General features: G+C 39.6%; 2 protein-coding genes across 2 annotated transcripts; one reads left to right on the top strand and one right to left on the bottom strand.

Moving 5' to 3' along the window:
- The first annotated feature begins 312 nt into the window (after positions 1-312).
- Positions 313-18,201, top strand: wasf3b (WASP family member 3b). The gene is made up of 9 exons (XM_057824923.1): positions 313-447; positions 7,174-7,331; positions 7,835-7,969; positions 10,077-10,230; positions 10,315-10,432; positions 10,511-10,692; positions 12,382-12,678; positions 12,743-13,020; positions 16,443-18,201. The coding sequence occupies exons 2-9, from the start codon at positions 7,199-7,201 to the stop codon at positions 16,598-16,600; spliced, it is 1,455 nt and encodes a 484-aa protein (XP_057680906.1). The 5' UTR covers positions 313-447; positions 7,174-7,198; the 3' UTR covers positions 16,601-18,201.
- Positions 16,535-23,729, bottom strand: gpr12 (G protein-coupled receptor 12). The gene has a single exon (XM_057824924.1). The coding sequence runs from the start codon at positions 23,444-23,446 to the stop codon at positions 22,418-22,420; it is 1,029 nt and encodes a 342-aa protein (XP_057680907.1). The 5' UTR covers positions 23,447-23,729; the 3' UTR covers positions 16,535-22,417.
- Positions 23,730-24,816: the final 1,087 nt, after the last annotated feature.

Below are 24,816 nucleotides of genomic sequence, written 5' to 3'. Positions count from 1 at the left end.
CAAACCTGTTTTAAGCACCTGGTCCATCCACAGTAATCCACTCAACTGGGTCTTTATTGTTACACAATTTTTTTCTCAACCGTTTTTTAAATTGTCATTAAATTTTGCGATGTTTACTTCGAACTACAACTATAATATAGTTAACATTTAAAAGAAACATCTCTACAAACAACGCCCAAATATTCGCCGATTACCCCACCGTGACTTCTCGTTGTCATTCATTCCCTACTCTGCATTTGATTGGCTGCCACGAATGTCCGTCATGTGTCAAAGCCTTTAAATCGAGCGCTGATTGGTCAGTAGGGCGTGTCTCTGTCCTCAAAGGATTTCCCCCCGGAGTGGCCAGACAGGCTGAGGGGGGGATGTAATGTTAGGATGGCAGTGCTAATATGAGTATCTAACGGGACATGCGGACCGGCTGATTTTTCTCTACTAATTCAACAACTGGTGAGGGCTTTATTATCATTCACTCAAAAAAACTAGTGTCTCTCATTATTAGAACGCTGAAGCGTGAATGAATATTCCTATATAATTGTATTTTAACTCAGAAGTCGAACCATTGGAGTAAGCTAGCTAACCGAGTGGTCAGTCCTGGTAGTCTTGGTAGCCGAAACCTGCTTTACAAATGGATTATTTCTCGCTCTGCGACCTTACTCTAATGTATTTTAGCACCTATTTGTGTTTGACGGAAACCGGTGGTGTAAACGCCCAGAAAGGCGGCGTCCGGCTTGGGAGTTTTCCAGGCTGTATGGATGTAGGGGTGCCTCCGATGAACAGATGTGGGTCAGCTCATCAGATACGGGAAGCGACGGTGCGGAACACTGATTGATCGCGGTTGCCATTTATGTGTGCGTGTGTGTATTTGGGCGCGTGCGCGTGCGTGTGGGTTTCTTAAAGAGAGGAGAAAGTACTGCGAGCTGTACTGAGTTGGGTATCAAATGGAAATGTCAACGCATGATGCTCATGTGACTGCATCGCAAACAATAATGGTAGTATAGAAAGCAATCATCACATTGGCCTTTACATATAAGTCGTTTTTTTTTAATCATTCATCTTTTTGAGGGTTCTATACTTGTAGAAAAATCAACATTTATTGCAAATGGGTGTATCCTTCCGAAAACATGTTTTTTAAGAGTTGACAAAATGTGGTTTAGTAGGAATCCATTGGAAAGTTGACAAAACATTAACCAACAACGCCAGTGTCACAAATAGACTAGAGTCGACATATTATCATTCAATGTATTACATATTTATAATAGGCGCGTAAGCTGCGTAACGATGGATGGATTTTGATTGGTTAAGCAGCAAAATGTCAAAAATATTTTAATATTTTATTGCTTTAAGTCAAATGGTACTGACTGTAAAATATGAACATAATACTTTATCAAATTGATCAAAAGTCCTTTATTTGAATCAAATCCTGGCACGATGTGTTATCAGGAAATATCATATCATTGTTCAAAAATATAGTGTATCGTATCGTCATGAAATTGATGATTCGTAATCCTATTAGTTATTAGGGTGCAATTTCCATTTGGTTTTACGGGCCACACAAAATGAAATGGTGGGTCCAATCTGGCCCCAAGCCTTGAGTCTCACACCTGTGGTTTTACAGTTGTCTCTCTTAACACAGGACATGAAAAAATTCAAAGAACCTTGTCTGATATTGAACAGGATCCGTGGAAAATAATCTTTAAGATGTAATCAAACAAGAAGTTGACAACCAAATTACTCACCAGAACTATGTACAAGACACAATAACAAGTCGACATGTCTACACAGTTTTAAAAATTCAACCAGATTTCTTTCATTTTGGTTTGAAGCAGCCATTTATTTCACATACGGATCATCCAGTCACTATACTACTACTATTACTACTACCACAAAGCTCAATTGTGCCCCAACGAGCAGCGTGATGAATATTTGATCACAGGTACAAGTGCAGCAGAAGGAATGACATCACACATGTAGCTGAGTGGCAGTGACGCAATCCCAGTTGCATTATTTACCAGATCAAAATGCAGGCCCGCAAACGCCTGAAGCGCCGGCTCATGAATTAACAAGCGCTCCGCCCTCGCTTTATGTCACATCTGGGGCCAAGTCAGACATTTTGGAGAGTGAGTGGTAACCCCACAATCACACAGTCCGACATAAAATTGTATATTTATTAACACATTGGGTGAAAATCGTGAATATTGTGATGATACTTTACAACATCGATTAATTGGACAACGATATAATATTTGCCAATATTACGAAGTGTGCCAAGATTTGATTAAAGGGCATTCGATCAATTTAATACGATATTATGTACAATCAGCTACGTTTCTCCAAAGCATTAAAAAATAGAAAGCAGTTTCGACATTTTTGACAGTTTTGTTGCTGAAGACTTCCAGACATTCGAAAGAAAACTATTCTTTCGAACAAAACGGTAAATCTAAAAAATGATGATGTTGATCAGTATTTCATGCTTCAATAAATTTGATTGGGTTTTCCTAGTGCTGCAGCGATTTGTCGATTTAACTCGAGTATTCGATTAGAAAAAAATATTCTAATTAAATTTTGTTGCTTCGAGTATTTGTTAAATTAAAGTGGCGTTGTAATGGTTTATTTTGAAAGTGTTTGCATTCAGTTTGATTGATTAGGGTGGATACACTGCCCTCTGGACTGCCTCTTTTCACATGGCTGAATCCAACTGCTCCCTGTTAAGACCAAAGTAAGCTAAGTTTTTGTTTGAGCTAATGTTTTTTAATGCATTCATAATTTAGTTCATAGGTATATTCAACCGTTTTTGTGGGAATATTTGTCTGAAAAATGTGTGAAGAGCATTGTAAAACGAAAAACTTTTGCATTTTACAGCACTTAAGCTAGCAAACTTTTTCTATGTAAGTTAGGCAATTGTTTTTTTCTTGTACATAGTGCCTCATTTTAAAAGAAAAAAAATATACCGTTTGAGGCTCAGCTCATGTATTTGAATTTTTCATGTGCCTTATCCGATTACTCGATTATTCGAACTAACTAGTCCATCGATTAATCGACTACTAAAATATTCGATAGCTGCAGCCCTAGATTTTTGCAAAGCCAATCAAGGTATTGATACAGATTGTTGCATCATTACAGCCATACTATTTACTAGTGCTGTTCTGATAAAGATTTTTTTTCCTGTTACTTATACTCTACGGATACCATGCCTCTTGAAAAAATATACAAATATGCTTTAATTGAATGCAGTTACTACTCGTTATGTGAGTATGCAATTGTACGCAACTCTACGTGCCAGCAGAAGTCTTCTTCTGTGGCTTTATGGTGATTTGTTGTTGATATTGGAGCCAGCGTTTTAATGCCCTATTGCGGCCCCTTCTGATACTACTGTAGTACCATATCTGGAGAAAAAAAAACCACGACTATATACTAGGGTTGGGAATCTCTGGCATGAAGCCGATTCGATATGTATCTAGATACACAGATTACGATTCGATTAAAAAACGATACATTTTTAAGGCCCAGCGATTCGATACAGTGTAAGAACAACACGGTTTGATAGACTGAAAACGATACGATAGTAAATATTTGTTGTGTGTTTGTACAGTATTTTAAACATATAAAAAGACCACATTTCTAATGTAGCAAAATTAAACAACAAAATTTCATACCAATGTTATGTTTTATTTTTTTATGAAAAAAAAAATCATTTTTCAACCGTCATTTTGTTGGATGGGATTGATAATAAAATAAAACTCCAGTGACAGACAACAATAGAGTGCAGTAATTCAATTACTGTATTTCGTGGTGTTTTAACACAAGAGGTAAGTAATTTAAGCGCAAACTTTCAACGTAAACATCTTACAAACAAAAAATATTAATTATATGCAGCAGTTCTAGAAAAAAAAAAAGAATTAAACCTGCTAGTGTTATTATAAATAAATAATAAATTATGCTTTACCACTGGTATAACTATAATAAAAACATGGCATTTTAGACAGACAGGTCAATAATCATTACTTTAACATAATACACGGCAAAGTCATTCACTTATGCCTGTGCTTCCTCATTTTTTATTCCGCATCACTGTCCATATCTTTTTTGAAGGGCAGATTTTTCTTGATGAAGATCAACTAATCCACATGTTCATGTTTAAGTAGACTGCGTTTCATGGAAACAATATGCCGCCCATTCCACCATTGTAGTGGGTTATTTTTCAGGGTTGAAAACTCACGATCTCTGTACCGCTCCACACTTCACACAAGCTCTGTCCCATGCGAACAGATCTGGCTGCCTTCATCACTTCAAAGTCCGACTTTTGTTTTCCTGGGTGCGTTGAAAACGTCGCTGGCGTTGGTGACCACACTGTCCATTGTTTTAGCATGTTGCTTCGTTGCCACTACTAGTTTCATTTTGGGCTGTGAAGAAAATGCTGCGGAGCGTGCGTTACAGTGGTTTCGTTAGCTCTCGCGTTGTTATGACACGCCCGTGACGATCGGGTAATGACGGCGACTAGTAGCGGTTCTGCCGAAATGCATGGTAAGTTGAGGCAACCATGACTGTGAGTAGTGCTTGTCCATATTATATCATGCGTGCGGTGTCGATCTAAGTGCGCTGTGTGGTGAATGACACAAGCGCAGCATGTGAAGTAAGAGCTAAATTATTATCATATTGAGCAATGCATTGAACTAGGCATTGGAAGCCGGTTCTTGTGCTCGCAATAGCTGAATTCTATCTCTACTATCGGTTCTTATTTAATGGCTAATTACTGTCGAATGGTAACTTTACTATCGATACATCTGTATCTCTCACCTGTAAAACCGGATATCCGGTCGTATCGGATTATCGTTCTCAAGCTTACTATATACGTATGTAAACAACAGCAAGAATAGTCAGCAGTGCTATTTGTTGGGAAAAAAAAAAGTGTGGTTGGCTTGAGTAATCATTTACTCATATCTCAAATCATCTTTCATCACTGAAATGAATTAAAACCAGTCACCAAAACGAACAATTTAGGAAAAAAAATAATTCATCGTATTGTAATGCTGCAATCTGATTCATTGTGATTCTCCCTCTGGTGTTTCTGCCTGGGCCACCTGGAGGTAGCATTTCAAGTTTGTCCCTGCAAGTTAAAGCACACAAAAAAAATTGAAATTACTATTCCATGCTTGTTTATGAACAGAATACCAACCTATATTCTGGATTCGACAAAATCATTCAACAAAACGAATACTTGACATGAATAAACAGTGCAATCCTCCTCGCTGGGCTTCGCAGGAAGAGGAAGCTAGTGAGAAAACTACTAAAGGGGGGGTTCAGAGGATGCATGGGAGAGCTAGTGCGGTTGCCGTGTGAACGCGGCGCTATTGTCCCGGGAACATTTCAATGCGGCTTCCCCCGAGGTCCCTATTTCCACCCCTCCCCCACGCACCCACCGCCGCCCCCTTACTTGGACAACATAAACACACAAATGTCACCCATCACTTTCCACTCACACGCACTCTCTCATTCACGCATTCATTTCAGCGCTCTTCCACTTTCTGTCATGCAAAGGAGGTCTGCCCCTTACTTGCCCCCCCTTTGCTACAACCTCGCTTGCTCGTTATCTCGCCTCATCGATGTGATTGTTATGTCCAAAAGCCAACACATGCACCCAGGTCGATAGATAGCTTCACCGCACTGTCAATTTCAAATCACGGCCTGTTTATGAACAAATGTTCTTGCTATTTTGCTCCAAATGGTGATTGTTTTAGCAGATTTTGTGCTAAAAGTAGACACACAGGTTAAGTGGCAAAGAGTCTTTTGTTCTCCAGTTGCTTTTTGAAGAACGGACAGAACGGTATTGTCCAGTGTTTGGACTGGGAAGTGCAGAGGTGACACAGGAAACAGGAATTGGGCCGAGGCCGGCGAAGTAGGAAGGGAGGCGCTGATGAGATAGCATGATGTAGTGCCATGTTTTTCCACTTCAAGCACACTTTCCAAAAAGAACCATCCACATTTGAGAGTGTCGTCGTCGCTTTTTTCGGTGTTCGTGTCAGGATTCCAGCTGGGCTGCTGACAGGCCTGGCCCGGATTAGCTGGCACGCTGCATCTTGCTATGGTTAATGCTTTAATCCTCGCCGCCGGTGGCCGTGGTCGGCCCTCAAGCGTTGGTCGGCCATTGCCGCCATCATCCAGACCGTTGCATTTAGTCGTCCCTCTACACTAAGGATCATGATAGATTTTAAGAGTTCATTAAATTAAGGACAGCGGCGCACTTTGAAGTTGTTTCCATAGTAATACTGTCACCTAGTGTGTTTTTAATGTATTGCTGAATTGAATAAAGTTATTTTTCATTTAGTTTGTGTTTATTTGTGATATTTTTGTTGTCGTGTTTATAATTTTTTCCCTTATATTTTCATTTGACAGTTAATATTTTTGTATTGTATGTATATTTTCCTCATGTTATTTAGTAGTCATTGTTATTTTATATTCAAAATTTATTTCTGAAATATTTTTGTTTAGTTTTCTATTTTATTTGCTCATGTTTTTATATTTTTAACTTGATGTTTTAAATAGTTTCATGAATAAAAAGCACATTTGTTTTTGTCTATTTTAAGTGTACTTTTAGTTTATTTTTTCTTATTCTCTTAATAATTTTCCAAAAATATTTTTGTATTATTTTCTACTATTTTTATATTTTTATCCTTATCTCCTTTTTGTAATTTTTTTCCCCAAATTTCTGAGAATTTTCATTCTTTTTTTCAGTATGTTTTTTACTATACCATTTTTTTAATATATCATATAATATTTTATATCCCGTAGTAATATATATATATATATTTTCATTTATCATTCAACTTTAACTGAAAGATTTCTACATTATTTTAGTGTGCTTTGTTTGTTTTTTGGTTTTTTTTCAACATTTTGGTGTTGAATGTCAAAATTGCTTGGGAGTTTTAAAGTTATTTTTCTATTTTATTATCTACTTATTCGTCTTTATCAGAATATTTTTGAATACATTTATTTCTAATCTATATATTATCAGTAATACTGTGCCTTCGGTAAAGTAGTCATAGTTTATGACAAACATTTATGTGTATGTTAATTTCAAATAGTTGTTTTTTCATCAGTATCATCACTCAAGTATTTATTATTACTTATTTATTTTAATTGAAGCCATACTTTTATCGGCTTGCGTCTCCCCCACAGTCGTGCGTGGTCGTCGCCCGCCGCCATGCCGCTGGTGAAGAGGAACATCGAGCCGCGCCACCTGTGCCGCGGGGAGCTCCCCGAGGGCATCGGCAGCGAGCTGGAGTGCGTCATGAACAACACGCTCTCCGCCATCATCCGCCAGCTCAGCAGCCTCAGTAAGATACACTACTGGAGTGCGCAACTTAGGCTGACAAAGCTCTGACAGCTGCATGTGTGTGTGTGTGTGTGTGCTGTTTTTAATTGATCCACTGTTAGTTCAGCAAGGGCGTTCATCTTTCATATCCTTTTTGTTTTTGTCTACTCACAGCTGCGTGGGTTATATTTACTTTTAATTGCTCACAAACATGGTATGCATGTAAAATGGCTAGACGGGGGGCCGTAAGACCCTCAGGGTGTGAGGTCAGAGTTTAAAGGGCTCAACGCACTGTATCCGGGATTTTTCCTTCCGCTGAATATTTGTCCCCGAGCCCATCCTGTCAGCGGGAGGGCTGCAAATAACTCCCCCTCGCTTGGTATTTCCATTCTAAGGTTTCTATAAGCTACACTTGCTCGTCATTAAAAATGTTTGTGTGGTTTTGAGCACCCGTGACTCAAATTTTTGCTTACATTTAAGGAAAAACTGTACTCTTAGTGGTTTTTGATTTTGTCTTTAAATCAGGCAAACATGCAGAGGACATATTTGGCGAGCTGTTCAACGAGGCCAATACCTTCTACCTGCGCGCCAACTCTCTACAGGACCGCATCGACCGGCTGGCCGTCAAGGTCACGCAGTTGGACTCCACCGTGGAGGAAGGTGGGGCATCTTATTCCATTTCAAGCTATTTTTTCCCCCCTTCTTTTTTTGAATTGGACAACCTTGAAAGCGGGAATGGGAAAACATGCTCAAAGATCACATTGGATGGATGTAAATAAAAATGTGTTAAGTATTATATATTGATATATACATATATTTATTTTAATTATTTACAGGTTCATTGTTTATTTTTAGTTGTTTTTTTCAATGAATAAATTAAATGAATAAATTAGGGCTGTCAAAATTATCGCGTTAACGAGCGTTAATTAATTTTTTTAATTAATCACGTTAAAATATTTGACGCAATTAAAGCACTCCCCCCGCTCAGACAGATTTAAATGACAGTACAGTGAACTGCTTGTTAATTGTGTTTTATGGAGTTTTGCCGCCCTTTGCTGGCGCTTGGGTGCGACTGATTTTATAGGCTTCAGCACCCATGAGCATTGTGTAAGTAATTATTGACATCAACAATGGCGGGCTACTAGTTTATTTTTTGATTGAAATTTTTACAAATTTTATTAAAACGAAAACATTAAGAGGGGTTTTAATATAAAATTTCTATAACTTGTACTAACATTTTTCTTTTAAGAACTACAAGTCTTTCTATCCATGGATCGCTTTAACAGACTGTTAATAATGTTAATGCCATCTTGTTGATTTATTGTTATAATAAACAAATAGTCCTTATGTACTGTATTTTGAATGTATATATCCATCTTGTGTCTTATCTTTCCATTCCAACAATAATTTACAGAAAAATATGGCATATTTTATAGATGGTTTGAATTGCGATTAATTACGATTAATTAATTCTTAAGCTGTAATTAACTCGATTAAAAATTTTAATCGTTTGACAGCCCTAGAATAAATACAGGTTTTAGTTTTATTAATAAATCAATTAACAAAAATATGTAATCATAGACTTCATAATGATATTGACAGGACACGGGACGTGGGGCCGATTAACAGTGGGCCTATCTCAGTCAAAGCAGACTGAGAGGAAATGCAGACAAAGAGCTTTTTACGTTGAAAATCCTTGTGAATAAATGCTTAAATCCCTGAATTCTCCATAGCTATGGATGTAAAACAGTCTTGATTCTTGGTTAAAAGCAAAAAAAGAACGGGCAGTTAGCATTTATTTTACGTAAATATGTCGAATGTGCTGCTAGACTGTTAGCCAATGCGGCGGCCCCCTTAGTACAAAAAAAGAGAGCTTTTTGCGTTGAAAATTCTTGTGAATAAGTGCTTAAATCCCTCAATTCTTTTTAGATATGGAGGTAAAACAGTCCCGATTCTTGGTTAAAAGCAAAAAACCGGGCAGTTAGCAGTTATTTTATGTAAATATTGCGAACTATGACGCCAGTGCTGTAGCGGCTAATTTCTCCCATTGATTTTTCACAGTTTCAAAATGCATGCATAGTACGAAAAATATAATAATTATTTTAAATCCTCGAACAAATCACTCCTGAGGCAATCCTTCCTGTTTATATGCGGTACAGCTTTCGTGCTTTTTCAGCCTAAATCCGGCGTTCGATCGCTGTGTGCATGTTTGAAAATAACTCTTCTTAATCTGGCCCTGTTTGAAAGCGAGTTGCAGTGTATGACGGATGTGACCCATCAATATCATTATGAAGTCTATGATGCAGCAGAATTTTAGTTAAGCAATTTTAGAAAAAGGAATATAGAGGTATTCATATATAAGAATGGAGGTAATAAAGTGTTTTTCCTATATAGAGTATATCGAGTTATTTGTAAGTTATGTACATTGTTTCTTAACTATTAAAGTCTTTATATTTTAGCCTGTGAAAAAATCTTTAAAATACGAGTGAACATTTATTTGAAGTATGTAGGCACAAACAAAACTTTTTAGGACTCTTGATAATGTACATTTTCTTTTGATCAGATTAAATATCGTAATAGTGTCTAAAGAATTATTTTTAAAGAATTAATAGAACAACAAGTCTTTTTTAATTTTTTATTATTTATAATGGATTCAACAAATATCTTTTTTTTTTTAAATTATGCACATGTAAAAATTCTGATTTGACTTGTTTTGTTTGTGCAGCATTTCCAATAACTTTTTATTTTTCATTATTTCTGTCCACAGTTTCATTGCAAGACATCAACATGCGCAAGGCCTTCAAGAGCTCCACCACTCAAGACCAGCAGGTGGTGTCCAAGAGCAGCGTGCCCAATCCTGTCAAGGAGATGTACAATTTGAGTGACAAGCCTCCACCGCTCAGCATCCTCTCGTCTTACAGGTTGGTTACAATGGCAAAATAAGGCCCAAAAAACATGGATTTTAGACTCATACACAATATATCCTGCTGTGTTCGTATGTGCAGGGATGACAAGAAGGAAGCACTCAAATTCTACACGGACCCCTCCTACTTCTTCGACCTGTGGAAAGAAAAGATGCTGCAGGACACAGAAGACAAGAGGAAAGAGAAGAGGAAGCAAAAGGTGCTAAATCGTGATCAGTTGTCGACTTTGTAGTTGAAGAAGTTTAATTAAAAGATCTTCTTTGTCCCTCAAACACAGGAACAAAAGCGCTGCGTGGACGGAACGTTACAGAGAGAGGTGAAGAAAGTCCGCAAGGCGAGGAACCGTCGACAGGAGTGGAACATGATGGCGCTGGATAAAGAGTTGAGGCCGGACCACCGTCACACCATACACAGAGATAGGGGAGCCTCCTCTGAGGGCTCCATGTCTCCAGAGAACAGGTAAGACGGAAAATGTGTTGGAAAAGTCTACACTTGTGCAATAAAATTATTTTTGCGGTTTATTTTTAAATCCTTTCTCAAATAGGAGAAGAATCTCCTTTGTCGTAATTTTTTCAAGTGTCATTTTATTTTATTTATTCTATTTTATATCCAGATCATAAATCAATAGATTATGTTAGTGTTAATGTATTATATATATTTTATATAAATTATAGTAATATTTTATTACTATTATTTTTTGTTCATGTCTTAGCGTGAATTTGTATTATATATATTTTTTTTATTAAAATGAATCAAAGATACCTTTTTTGTTTTTAAAATGGAATAAAAATACATAAGCAATGAAAAAAATAGCAAACTAAAATAGAGGTGCATGATAATTATCGGTCCGATAATGGGAATTATGACGTCATCCCAATAAATCCAATTATTAATAGGCCTGATGATATATAATATTTTTGGCACAGTGTCGGTGGATTGGGATGTGTGCGTTTGAGTTGTTTCATGGTCCAAGACCACAAATGTCTCCTCTACTGTTGCACCAAATGTTTTATCTGCTGACAGAGCACAATATCTGTTGGGTCTATGTTTGTTTTAGTTCAGTGCTCATTGTTCAGGAGAACACATTGTCAATGATATTGACTAATGGATTATGATTGACTCAAATTATATTTATTTGAAAAAATAAATATGAGCACTTTATTTGAACTCAAAACTGTTTTTGTATTTGTTTTGTTCATTATAATAATGTTCATGTCGTCATGAAAATTCTGATTAGGTCAAAGGCAAATCTAAGCTGAATCCACCACCAGTATTTTTGGTCTTCAGGTGTTCAAAAACCCATGTGAATATACATTTTAAAATTATATATATTAGGGCTGTCAAAATTATCGCGTTATTGGGCGGTAATTAATTTTTTAAATTAATCACGTTAAAATATTTGACGCAATTAATGCACATGCCTCGCTCAAACAGATGACAGCAGTGTAATGTCCGCTTGTTACTTGTTTTTTGGTGTTTGGCGCCCTCTGCTGGCGCTTGGGCCCAAATGATTTTATGCGTTCAGCACAATGAGTGAGCATGGTGTAATTATTAACATCAACAATGGCGAGCTACTAGTTTATTTTTTTATTGAAAATTTTACAAATTTTAATAAAACGAAAACATTAGGAGGGGTTTTAATATAAAATTTCTATAACTCGTACTAACAAGAACTACAAGTTTTTTTATCCATGGATCGCTTTAAGAGAATGTTAATGCCATCTTGTTGATTTATTGTTATAATAAACATATACAATACTTATGTACCGTGTGTTGAATGCACATATCCGTATTGTGTCTTATCTTTCCATTCCAACAATAATTTACAGAAAAAGATGGTATATTTTATAGATGGTTTGAGTTGCGATTAATTACGATTAATTCATTTTTAAGCTGTAATTAACTCGATTAAAAATCTTAATCGTTTGACAGCCCTATTATATATATATATATATACATTTATATATATATATATATATATATATATATTATCGGTTATCGTATCGGTATCGGCCTTCAGAAGCAGGAAGTTATCTATCGGTATCGGTTTCCAAAAATGGCTATCGTGCACCCCTAATCTAAAATACATTATCATTCAGTGTATTAACAATACAAATATTGACTTTTATTTATTACTACCCTAATCAGGGCTCACGGTGTAGACCTCCACCACTACCCCAATGCCATGAACCACGCAGGCCACGCCCACACATACTCAGGCCCGCCTCCTAGCATGCTAGCCGCCCAGATGGCGGCGGGCCATGGTCCTCGCGGAGGAGGCGACCACCACCACCACCACGACGCCAGGGGCAGGACGGCGGCTTATCAGGGTGGAACCCTCGGCCGCCCCCACCACCACCAGCATCAGCAACAAGTCCCTTTGCCGCCCCCGCCTGCTGAGGCTATGAATGGCGGCTCTGTGTCACTGCCTCCGCTTGACTACAGGTAAATCTGAAAAATGATTCATTAGCACATTAGCAAAACTACTTCTTTAACCTCTGATTTGCAGCATGGACGGTTACGCCAACACGGGCCCGCCGCCTCCACCACCGGCCCCGCTCATCCCCTCCGCCTTGACGGCCTTCGCCTCACCACCCGGAGGCCCTGTGTCGCCTGGCGGCTACGCTCCACCCCCACCACCCTTATGCGGCGGTCCGGTTGCACCGCCGCCTCCCGGGCCCCCGCCGGTTCCTCTCCAAGGTGCACACAAGATGTCATCACCAGTACCGATGGAGAGCAGCGTGGTCAACGATGCCCGTAGTGACCTGCTGGCAGCCATACGGATGGGTATGTGTACTTCAGTCAAAATGTATCAAATTACTGTTAGTGAAGAGTTGTGTGTTTATGGAACATATTAGGATTGGATGAAGAGTGAGATTTTTTTTAATCCAGTTGTCGTGGGTGGTACCACAAAAAATATCCATCTGTGCCTTTGTTCATGTAGGAATAAATATTAATAAACCAAGTTAACGTAGCAGCCAGGGTTTACAAGCAATTTCAACTAGGCCTGGGCGATATGACAAAAATTGTAATTAATTGTTAATTGTTAAATGTTCTTATTAGTCAATATCTATAATTATCACATCTTTTTTTTTTTCCCAAAAGTCGGATTTTTACCCTTGAGTGAAAGTTGACAAAAACAGATGCTGCTTTAAACAATCTTTAATGTCAGAAAAAAGATGCATGGTGACAAACTACTAGACAGCATTTCACAAATATGGGGAACATTGCACATGAAGTACTCAAAATGCACAACATTACACAAAATCTGAAGTAGACAAGCAATCCCCAAAAAATGAAATAACCATAAATAGACCAAGTACAGTGGTACCTCGACATACGATCGCTTCGACACACGATCTTATCCCCATCCGACGTAAAATTTTACTCGCCATTTGTTTCTACACGACGATTTTTGACAGCGCCGCAGTTTCTTTGTTTTGCCGGAAGATGGACGCACAGCTGATTTTCTTGTGAGAGAAATCAACACTGGATCCAAAAAGGTTAGGGCAGGTGGAGAAATAAAAGAAAAGCTTACCATTGAAATGAAGATGTAAATGATAGCAAAATATAAGTATGGAGCGTACATCCATGAAATGGGTCGACAATAGGGCTCTAGAATGTCGATCTCAGCCGGCGGTCTTCCTCCGTTTGCCAGTCTTTATAAGTTAAGGTGACGATTCTTATCGTGGTAACTAGGGTTGTTCCGATTCCGATCGTTTTAGTTTGATTTTGATCCCGACATGTCCCGATCCGATTGCTTTTTTTTTTGCTCCCGATTCAATTCCAATCATTCCCGATAATTTTTCCCGATCATATACATTTTGGCAATGCATTAAGAAAAAAATGAATAAAACTCGGACGAATATATACATTCAACATACAGTACATAAGTACTTTATTTGTTTATTATGGCAATAAATCCTCAGGATGGCATTTACATTATTAACATTCTTTCTCTGAGAGGGATCCACGGATAGAAAGACTTGTAATTCTTAAAGGATAAATGTGACTTTGTATATTGTGACTAAATATTGCCATCTAGTGTATTTGTTGAGCTTTCAGTAAATGATACTGCAGCCATTTAACTGTTCTGCCCAAATGCATGATGGGATGTGCAAACATGACTGTGCGTAGCGGCACCAATTGATATATCTTCTCTGCGTTGGGAAAGAACATAGGGTGTTAAGAAAATGATCAACTACTACCTTTCTACCCCACATTGCCTCCCACGATATTTTTAATTTCTGAGAGAGGGAATGTAAGGCTTTAGCCAAATAAAAAAAAAGGCTCCAAAGGCTGTCAAAATTCTCTCTATTCATTATACACTGCCTTTTAGCTCTATATATAGGTAAAACGGCGTCATTGTAGATTGAACGCGACAATGCGTGAGTGGGTCGTGCAGCGCATGCGTTAATTATTTAACGTGATTAATTAAAAACATTAATTTACGCAATTAATTTGATAGCCCTACTTTAAGCCAAAACTACTCTGGATGAGTCTAAGACATTTTGTCTGTAACGTTAAATACAATTAGAAAACAATTTAAATTAAAAAAAAAAAATTTTTTTTTAAAGGCATGTCCGATATTATTTTGCCGATTCCGATACTTTGAAAATGACGTGATCGGACCCGATTGCCGGCATCCCGATTGATCGGGACATCTTTAGTGGTAACATCGCCAAAGAAATCACTAGCCTCGGCAGGTTTCTAATCATTTATTCCATCAACTCGCCTAGTGTCCGCTGCTGTTGACTCCAGCATCCAAACAGAAAGTAAAATAGAACCGCGCTCTGTTGCTCGCCGTCACGTCAGCCCCGCGGTGCGTTCAGGTATAGCAAAAAAAGTCCGCCACATTAGAACCCGATTCGTTACATTATTACAAGTATTATTATTATTATTACTATTATTATATTATTGTAATTCTGATTTTTATTATTAATTTATCAGATTTTTATTATTAATTTATCTGTTTTGCTCTTTGTAATTGCTATTTGCAATAGTAACCGCAGTATTTATTAAGGATTTAGTGTAGGTTTTTTGGCTGTGGAACGAATTAATGGAATTATAATGAATTCTTATGGGAAAATCCTGCTCGACATACAACCATTTCGACTTACAAACAAGGTCCTTGAATGAATTAATTTCGTATGTAGAGGTACCACTGTAATTTTAATTTACACTCAGCAACATGTTAAAGCCTTTTCTGCATGAAGTCTTAAGGTGTCTGACAATGTCAACAAAATAAATAAACAAAAGAAAATGTTCAGTTTTTAAAATGTTACAAATAAACAAACAAGACAGCCATTGCTTTAAAGGTTACGGGCCAGAAAAATAAATCCGTCCACAGTATCAGGCTTTAGTGCTGCTCTGTGACAGGTCACGATGTTCCCTCCTGGACTGAATACCCTCTCAGAGCTAAGGTTCACGCCGCATCAGCGCCCCCCTTTTCTCAGGTGTTCGGGTGTTGTAATTACAGTTTAACTGTATCGACTTTTATCGAATGTTTATATTATATTATATATATACAGGTCCTTCTCAAAAAAATTTGCATATTGTGATAAAGTTCATGATTTTCTGTAATGTACTGATAAACATTAGACTTTCATATATTTTAGATTCATTACACACAACTGAAGTAGTTCAAGCCTTTATAGTTTTAATATTGATGATTTTGGCAAAAAAGTCAAGAAAACCCAAAAATCCCTATCTCAAAAAATTTGCATATCATGAAAAGGTACTCTAATGAAGCTACTAACCTAATCTTCTGAATCAACGAATTGACTCAAAACACCTGCGAAAGATTCCTGAGGCTTTTAAAAACTCCCAGCCTGGTTCATTACTCAAAACCGCAATCATGGGCAAGACTGCCGACCTGATTGCTGTTCAGAAGTCCATCATTGACACCCTCAAGCAAGTGGCTAAGACACAGAAAGAAATTTCTGAGCGAATAGGCTGTTCCCAGAGTTCTGTATCAAGGCACCTCTGTGGGAAGGAAAAAGTGTGGTAGGAAACTCTGCATAACCAGAAGAGGTGACTGCATCCTGAGAAAGATTGTGGAGAATGTTTATATTATGTTATGTGTGTTTTTTTATGACGATAATTATCGTTATTGTTTTATCGCCCAGGGTTAATTTCAATGTAATTTTAAACTATTCCAAATAATTGAAGGCAAGGAAAATTTATTGTCTGTGGTCCATCTACTGTAGGTATCCAGTTGAAGAAGGTTCAAGAGCAGCAGGAGCAGCAAGCCAAGCGGGAGCCGGTGGGCAATGACGTGGCCACCATCCTGTCACGCCGCATCGCGGTGGAATACTCGGACTCCGAGGACGACTCGGAACTTGAGGATAACGACTGGTCCGACTGAAGCGCACACAGACACAAACACAATTACACGCTTTGTAAGATGAAGGGTCCACGATCTGCAACAAACACTGTAAAGTCAATATACTGTAACCAATGACCACTTCCTGCAACCTTCACGTCTTGCTGGATGCTTTTCGAGCGCCGTGAGTGCCCCTGCTGTACCTGTTGTAATGCGACACTCACATGTCATGTATAATTTGATGTATATGCCACATTTGAAAGTGTTAGATTCAACTAGAGAAGTTCCTCTTGAGCTAATCCCTTCCTTTTTTTACTCAACATGATATTATAGATCACCAGATAGAGCAGGGGTGGGCAACCTACTGAGGACTGAGGATTTGAAGAAAATCACGAGTTGTTGCATCTGTACAGTTTGGCCAGTAGAGGGCGCATATGAATCTTAGGACACTTGGTCGATTCTGACCTTGTCGAGGTGAGTTAGTACAGTCCTGTTCTCTGAAATCTCGGGAGTGTGAAATTTGACCAAATGAAAGACTTCTTTTCAGGCATGCTTTTTGGTGGAGCTACTCATGATAAAGATGTCTACCAAATTTCAGGTTGCTAAGTGAAAGTGTGACCTCAATTCTTAAAACATTTCCCAAAAGCATCCTGAATTAACCACTTCAAACAAAAAAACTTTTTAATCAAAATTTGTCTTTAAAGAGGTTTCGGAAATTTACCAAAAGCGACCTAATTATGCTTAAAAAATATTACAGTTCCTGTGTATTTTTGGATATGACCTCCTAAAAGTTTTTGTGGGTTTACTCATGATAGACATGTCTACCAAATTTCATGTTGGTAAGAGAAACTGTCGGAATTTTTAAATACAAAAAACAGTCCACAATCATACAACTAAATTGCATCTTGCTGCTTTACATGAAAATGGCAGCCTTCGTGTGTCTTTTCAGTAATTACCTCTAGAGACTTTTTGGTGTGTCTACTTATAATAGACATGTCTACCAAATTTCATGTTGCTAAGTGAAACTATCTTCAGGGGTTTATTTACCAAATGGAAAATACGGTAAAACAGGAGTAGTTGAGCTTTAATAGACCTTTGGAAATGTCCAGAATGACTCTAAAATGGCTCCACGCATAGTTGTGTACCTAATGGGGGGGGAAAGAGGTTGCCCAGCCCTGCTGTAGACAATGAACAGGAAGTAAATGTGCTAAAAATGATCGAGTGTTGAGGCTGTGTCATGTATACGGTCTAGAATGAGCTTTGTAACCCCAGAGAGTAATAAAAAAAAAACATGAATGGAGCACACGGCTGGCAAGTTTCCTCACTGTCGTCACGCGTACTGTACCTGGCTCCCCTGTTTCCATAGCGACGGGAGCCGAGTTGCCACGGCAACCGGATTGAGCACAGAAGGGGGGGAGAACAAAACAGGCGAGGCGGGCGTCATATGCACAGCATGTTTGTTTGCGTGGTTCTTTTTAATAGAAAATTAACTAACCAAAGCAATAAAAAGTACAACTAGAACACTTTGGAAAAATAGACAGCACACACATCACACAAATGTTTTTTGTTGTTGTTTTTTTTACAGTTAAATTAGTGCATGTTGATTCTCATTTTGCAGATACTTCAATTGTGCCATCGTGATCCCTCAGCACCCTCCACCCGCCAAAAAAACGACAATAAAGTGCATTTCACATTGAAAAACAACACATGATGCTCTTACTGTGGCAACCCCTCCCCCCAGACATTCACAGGCCCCCTTGACTGTCGGGTTAGTTAGCTCGAATCACTTCCAGCCCCTCCTTGGATTTACAATCACTTTCACTGTTTGTGTGTCACAGATAAGTGTGACTGTCTTTTGCTATTCTTGGATACAAAAGCCCTTTTTCACACCCTTTTCGGGGAAACTCGACACTGTACCAGAGGGGCAAAAAAGTGGTGCGACCCAACTCCTTTCATTAAGAGTGACTGCTTTGGTAGCACCATGCACGGTGGTAAAGTCCCCCCATTTGGAAAGCATGCCTTAGTATTATAGTAATATTATTTACACAACATAGTTCAAGAAAAAAACAATTTGTGTGTCACTACATTCAGGAAAAAAGGCTTTTACAGCGCCGTGATATCATCGTACAACATAAGGAATTCAAGCCGAAAAAAATAGAACTTTTCAATGAATATAACAAAATAGACTTTTTTTGTTGTTGCTGTTGTTGTGATGTCAACACAGATTGGGGCCACGCTCCGAAAGTCTTCCAAGATCATTCGGATGTGGCCCCATTTAGCTCATAAGATCATTCAGAGGTCACTTAACGGACTTCCGCTGATTTAATCGATCCTTCTTTCGCTTTGGCTTCAAGTAGCGTCGCTTTTTAGTCCGATGACGTCGCGGCAGCATGCGGTGGAGCACAAAAAACGTTGTGGGATTCTTTCTGGATGGACAAGGAAGACTGGCAGCAGCAGCATCCACGAAAAGGTAAAGATCCAAGTGTAATGTAGCGACATACTCCTCAGTTGAGGAGACCACATGCAGCCATGCAACTCAGAGCACGACAAACATACACGAAAGACACTTGAGGTCACAACAACTGGGGCAGCTCAGGAAAGCGACGACAAAATATGTAGGGCGTACATCTCACTTGATATGACATATTTGTGATAAGATGCATGTTGTGCTGATATATTCATTTCATTGATAAGACATATTAGTCTTTGTCATCATAATATGAGTACATTGTGAAAGCCCTAATTACGGCCTGTAATTTGAGGTACTATTCAATGGGGTTGGTTGCAATTAGTTTTTTGACCTCTTTGTCTAAACCATGACATTAAATCATATGATGACATAATCGTGAGGTAATTTTAGCAAAATGACTACAGATCGAGAAAGCCCTCATTATGGACTGTAGTTTGAGATGCTACTCGATGGGGTTTGTTACAATTGTTTTTTGACCTTGTTGATAGGAACATTGAAACCATAAAACATCTGATTATATAATAATATGAAGTTATATTAACAAAATAGTTAGAAATCATTATAAATCGCATTATGGGCTGTAGTTTGAGGTACTACTCGATGGGGTTTGTCGGAATTCATTTTTTAAAAAATTTTTATTGGAGAAGTTAGCACTGCAATGTCGAATCGGCTGATTACCAAATTTAATTTATCTGAACTAAATAAATACAGATTGAGAAAGGCCTTTTCACAGACTGTAGTCTAAGCTACTACTCTGTGTAGTTTGTTGATTTTCATATTCTTCTGAACATCAATTCCCACCTAAACAAATCGATATGTACCGTATTTTTCGGACTATTAGTCGCACCTGAGTATAAGTCGCACCAGCCATAAAATGCCCAACGAAGAGGAAAAAATATAAGTTGCACCGGAGTATAAGTCGAATTTTGGGGGGAAATTTACTTGATAAAATACAACATATAGAACAGATATGTCATCATGAAAGGCAATTTAAAATAAAAATATAATAGAGAACAACATGTTGAAGAAGTGTATGGTATGATGTTACATGATGCATGAACAACGAAATGCAAACGTGGCCAGTACGTTAACGTAACATAGCTATATTAAGAGTTATTCAGATAACTATAGCATAAAGAACATGCTGACAAGTTTACCAAACCATCAGTGTTACTCCAAAACACCAAAATAACATGTGAAATGATATCATAATGTGCTAATAATTTCACACATAAGTCGCCCCAGCCAAACTATTAAAAAAAACTGCCATTTATAGTCCGAAAAATACGGTAATCATATGAAGGCATATTAAGAAAATAGTTATGAAAAGCCTCCATTATAGGCTTTAATTTGAGATGCTACTCAATGGGCTTTGTTAGAATTCATTTTTTTGACCTTGTTCCAAGTTTAAACCAAAAATAGATAACTAATTTACTTCATTGTATGAGCTCACATTGACAAAGCAACAAATGAAAATCCATCCATGAAGCCTTTTTTTTTTTTTTTTTTTTTTTCCATGCATCACATTTGCTTGCTCCTTCATAGTGTTCACTCTGCGGGAAGAAATCACAGTAAGGGTGTTTGGATGTTATTGCTGTCTGAGTATTGCTTCGTCTCTTAGAAAATAACTACCGTCCAAAGGTTAGTTATTGCTGACAACATAAAAAAAAAAATACGGTCGGGAGCTCTTTAACGTCCTAAAAGCAGATGCACCATTTTTATAATGACTCCATTAGGGCGCATACAGTAGCTGTATTCTTTTTGAAAACCTTTATAGAGCACTTATTGGAATACGGGGAAATCACCATGTCAACCCTAGATAATTTTGTATTAATTTTATACATCGTAAAAAAACAAAAACGGGCAATCGAATTTGGCAATGATAACGAGTTAATCTTTTTATCATATTTCCATTGAGCTGGTTTGCTGTGAGAAGTCACATGGTTCTATAGCCACCCTAGTAACAAAATGGTGGAATTCTCTTGCCTGGACTGTAATGCAAACTTCAAATGTGTCAGCATTCAGAAATGAAGCAATTATAAGTGAGGTGGATGGATGATATATTATAGCCTCCAGTGATGTAACGATTAAGATGGGGGGGAGGCAATGGGTCTCCCATGAGTGGCGGAGGGTTTTCATCAGTATGGTGGAGTTGAACACATTCACGCACAAGAATCCAGTAAAAGACAAGAAGAGTGGCGAGGTCTCCTCATTTCCACAAGAGAAGCCGGCATCTATTTTTAGCACGCCGCACCTCTTTAGCTTGCCACGCACGTTCGGGGTGGGTGGGTGGCGGGCGGGCGGGGATGGATGCTGCTCTAGACTTTGCTGCTGGGAGGGGGAGGAAAAAAAAAAGGCCTGCGTGCTCGTTGTCGTCGTCTGCCTGGTTTTTAATCTGCCTTTTGAGCAACCAATAATCCCAAAGGACGAACACGTGGCAGTCCAGGCTGCGTTGCTCACCGCGCGGGAACATGTGATGTGCATCCTCTGCAGAGCGGAGCAAGGGCGGGGCACCAAAAAGGGCGGACAGAATGGTGGGCAGCATGCAACATGGCCGCTTCAAGTGAGGAAGACAGAGGTAAAAAAAACCTCGTGTGATGATGACAAAACACCACCGGCCACCTGGCTAACTCCTGTGCCCTGGGGTGACTTCTGTCAAAACTCACCCTTCTCAATTTGCATTAACCTTCTCAGTGGTCCACCCTGGGATGAGCCCCTCTCTCAAAACCTACCCAGGTCTGTTTATTATTTTCAAAACATCCCAAGGTAGACCAATATCTTCTCTGGAAACCCACCCAGGTCAGTTAGTTCCAACCCAGCGTTGCCTTCACCCTCTCAAGCCCACTCAGACGGACCCACCCAGGTGCTTCTGCTTCTCCCATCTGTGTTAACCAAACCAGGGTTTTCCTTCTCAAAACCTACCGAGGGGTGACGCTCTATCAAAACTTGCCTAGGAGTAGCCCCCTCTCTCTAGTTCCAACCAGGTCATTTTGTTCAAACCCAGGGGCACCACACTCTGAAACTCCACCCAGATCTGTTCACCCATTGTTTTCAACTAACCTCTGTCAAACCCCACCAAGGTGAATCAACCCACCTGTTAGTTGGCTCCCACACAGGGGCGCCACCCTTTCTCAGGTGAACCAACCCTGGGCACCAACCTCTCTAAAATCTCACTTAGGTCAATCTAACCCTTTGTGAGACCCTTTTCTTTTTCTGAAAACCCTCCAGTCAATTGGCTCCTACACAGGGGCGCTACCCTTTCTCAAAACTCACTTAGGTCAACCAACCCTTCTGTCAAATCCGACCCAGGTCAGTCAGCCCCTCTGTGAAAACCAACCGTGGGGCGCCCCTCCTTCTTTCTCAAATCCCAAACGGTCTGTCCACTGGGTTTAGACGTCGCTGGGAGTCCGCGCCCGCTGTGCTACGCTGGCGGGGATGCATCCGCAGCACACCATCCACAGCGCCTTCTGGATCTCCTGATTCCGGAAGGCGTAGATAACCGGGTTTATGACGGAGTTGTAGGTAGCTGGAACCAAGGTGGCGTAGGTGTATAGCGGAGGGTATGTGTAGTCGGCAATAAGCGAGTAGACTGTGAAGGGCATCCAGCAAGCGGCGAAGGTCCCTAGGATGATAGCCAACGTAGAGACGCCCTTCCGTGTGGTGACGTAATGTGGCGAGGCAGCCAGGAAGTGGTGTTGCAGGGCAATTTGATGGGCGTGGCGCATCACGATCTTGCAGATCTGCACGTAGAGCTGCAGCATGAGGCCGAACAGGAGCAGGAAGGAAACGGACAGCACGGCGATGTTGTTCTTGGTGAGCGGGCGCACCACGCTGCACGTGGCTTCCTCCGCCAAGCAGTTGACGCCCGTGACGGGAAGCAGACCTAAGCACAGCGACAGCCCCCACAGAAGCACCAGCATGGTGTACGTGAAGGCTGCTGTGCGCTCAGAGTTGTAGGTGAGGGCGTAATACAGCGACAGGTAACGGTCAATGGTGATTGCCAGCAGGCTGAAGACTGAAGCGGAGAAAGAAGCCACCACCAAGCCAACTGTGAGAAGCTGGGCCGAGTCCGACTGAAGCAGGTAGGCACAGGTGAAGTGCAGCACCAGGCCCAGGCCGGCTAGCAGGTCAGCCAAAGCCAGACTGCCGATGAGCAGGAACATGGGGGCCCGCAGAGCCGGGTTCTGCCAGATCACCAGGACGACAAGAGCGTTCTCGCAGGCGATCAGAGTCCCAGACGTGCACAGGACGATGTCCCAAGGGTTGACCAGCAGGGGTAGCTGGCGGGGCGCGAGGGACTCTTCCGCGGGGAACGTCGCCGCTACACTGGCGTTGTCCGTTGGCCCCCCTCCGCCGCTGGCCCACGCTGTGGGGTCGGGGCTCAGCCAACTGGGGGTGGCCGGTGGCTCTTCGCTCATTGTGGCCCCGTCTGAAAACACGAAAATCTTTATAGTTTGGTCTGGTTCTAGACAAGTATTTCTCAAAGGTCGCCATTGCGATTTTTAAAAAATGAAGATTGCATGAATGTCAACGACCAAAATTCCTTAATATGCGTTAATACAATTGTTTGCCATACTTTTGTCAAGCCTATCATGACAAAATACATTCATTGCATTGACAAAGATTCATTAATACACCTTGGCTATGGTCTGCTCTTCTCCCAGCTTTTGTTAACGTGAACATTTTCAACATTCCTATCAATATGAGCCACAATTGACCTAATTTGCAATTGAATTTTGTATCAGTTTATGGAAGAAAAAAACAACAACATGCCTTCGACATGGTCTGTTTTCCAAATTTTGTTTTTTTGCATTAATTTGTTAGTAAATTATTATTTTTGACATTTCATTTATATGCCTATTGAACGTCAATGTTCTAAATAATTAATGAGAACACATTTTCACCACTTTAATTAACATTTCAAAGTATTTTAAAACACTTCAGACTAGATAAATCATTGTTAAATGCCAAAAATTCATTCATATGCCTTTGTGGTGGTCAATGATGACCGATATTATATGAAAACTACTTTGTTCTTCACCACAAAACTTGTGCAATCCATTGCAATTGATGCACACAGCAATTGCAAATTGCTGGCGCGTGAATCTTAATGACAAAAATTCATTAATATGCCTTCACAAAGCTACGTGCACCAATAAAGTAATTGAAAACAAGATCATTTTCTCAAAATTTTTCACAAACTATGCTTGCATCTGAACATCATAAATTCATTAATACGCCCTGTCGGACATAATAGCTTAACAGGATTACATGAAAACTAGTCAGTTGATTCCCATAAAACTTTTTGTGTGGCCTAAGGAAACAGACCTCATGAAATTCTTCTACAAAAGTTGATTTTCCAACAATCCTGAATAAATAACACCGAATCCCACATGATAAAGTAAGTCACATGCAGGCTGGTTATCCAAAATGTTAGGCCCTTCCAGGGTATCTGAGCATTAAAACGCACAATAACCTGCAACAAAGACATGCATCCTTGCACATATGCATTATCAATCATAAAAGCATGGGAGTGAAGGGCGCCAAAGCACATTGGCTGACGAAATATGAACACCGGCAGCAGGAGACCACCCCACCCCACGCAACAGCAGCATGCACGCAAAGTGGCCATATGTTAGCGCAACCGCTATTCCTGCTGCCTCCACGTCAGCATAAGGGATGCTGGAGCGGGAATGAAAAAGGGAAGATTGCTCATTCTCCACCCGTGCATCAAGGATGCTCAACAAGGCTTACCTTGAGACTCTGTGAGCTGACGCCGGAGCCGTTC

This window comes from Corythoichthys intestinalis, chromosome 20 (assembly GCF_030265065.1).
Source record: "Corythoichthys intestinalis isolate RoL2023-P3 chromosome 20, ASM3026506v1, whole genome shotgun sequence".
Lineage (NCBI taxonomy): Eukaryota > Metazoa > Chordata > Actinopteri > Syngnathiformes > Syngnathidae > Corythoichthys > Corythoichthys intestinalis.
The sequence above is the reverse complement of the archived record's forward strand: the minus strand, read 5'-3'. Positions and strand labels throughout refer to the sequence as shown.

Excerpts from the sequence above, each read along its gene's own strand:
- wasf3b (XM_057824923.1), top strand. The coding sequence starts at position 7,199 with ATGCCGCTGGTGAAGAGGAACATCGAGCCGCGCCACCTGTGCCGCGGG. Across the intron at positions 10,433-10,510 it reads AAGAGAAGAGGAAGCAAAAG|GAACAAAAGCGCTGCGTGGA; the intron begins GTGCTAAATCGT and ends CCTCAAACACAG. Across the intron at positions 13,021-16,442 it reads GCTGGCAGCCATACGGATGG|GTATCCAGTTGAAGAAGGTT; the intron begins GTATGTGTACTT and ends CATCTACTGTAG.
- gpr12 (XM_057824924.1), bottom strand. The coding sequence starts at position 23,446 with ATGAGCGAAGAGCCACCGGCCACCCCCAGTTGGCTGAGCCCCGACCCC.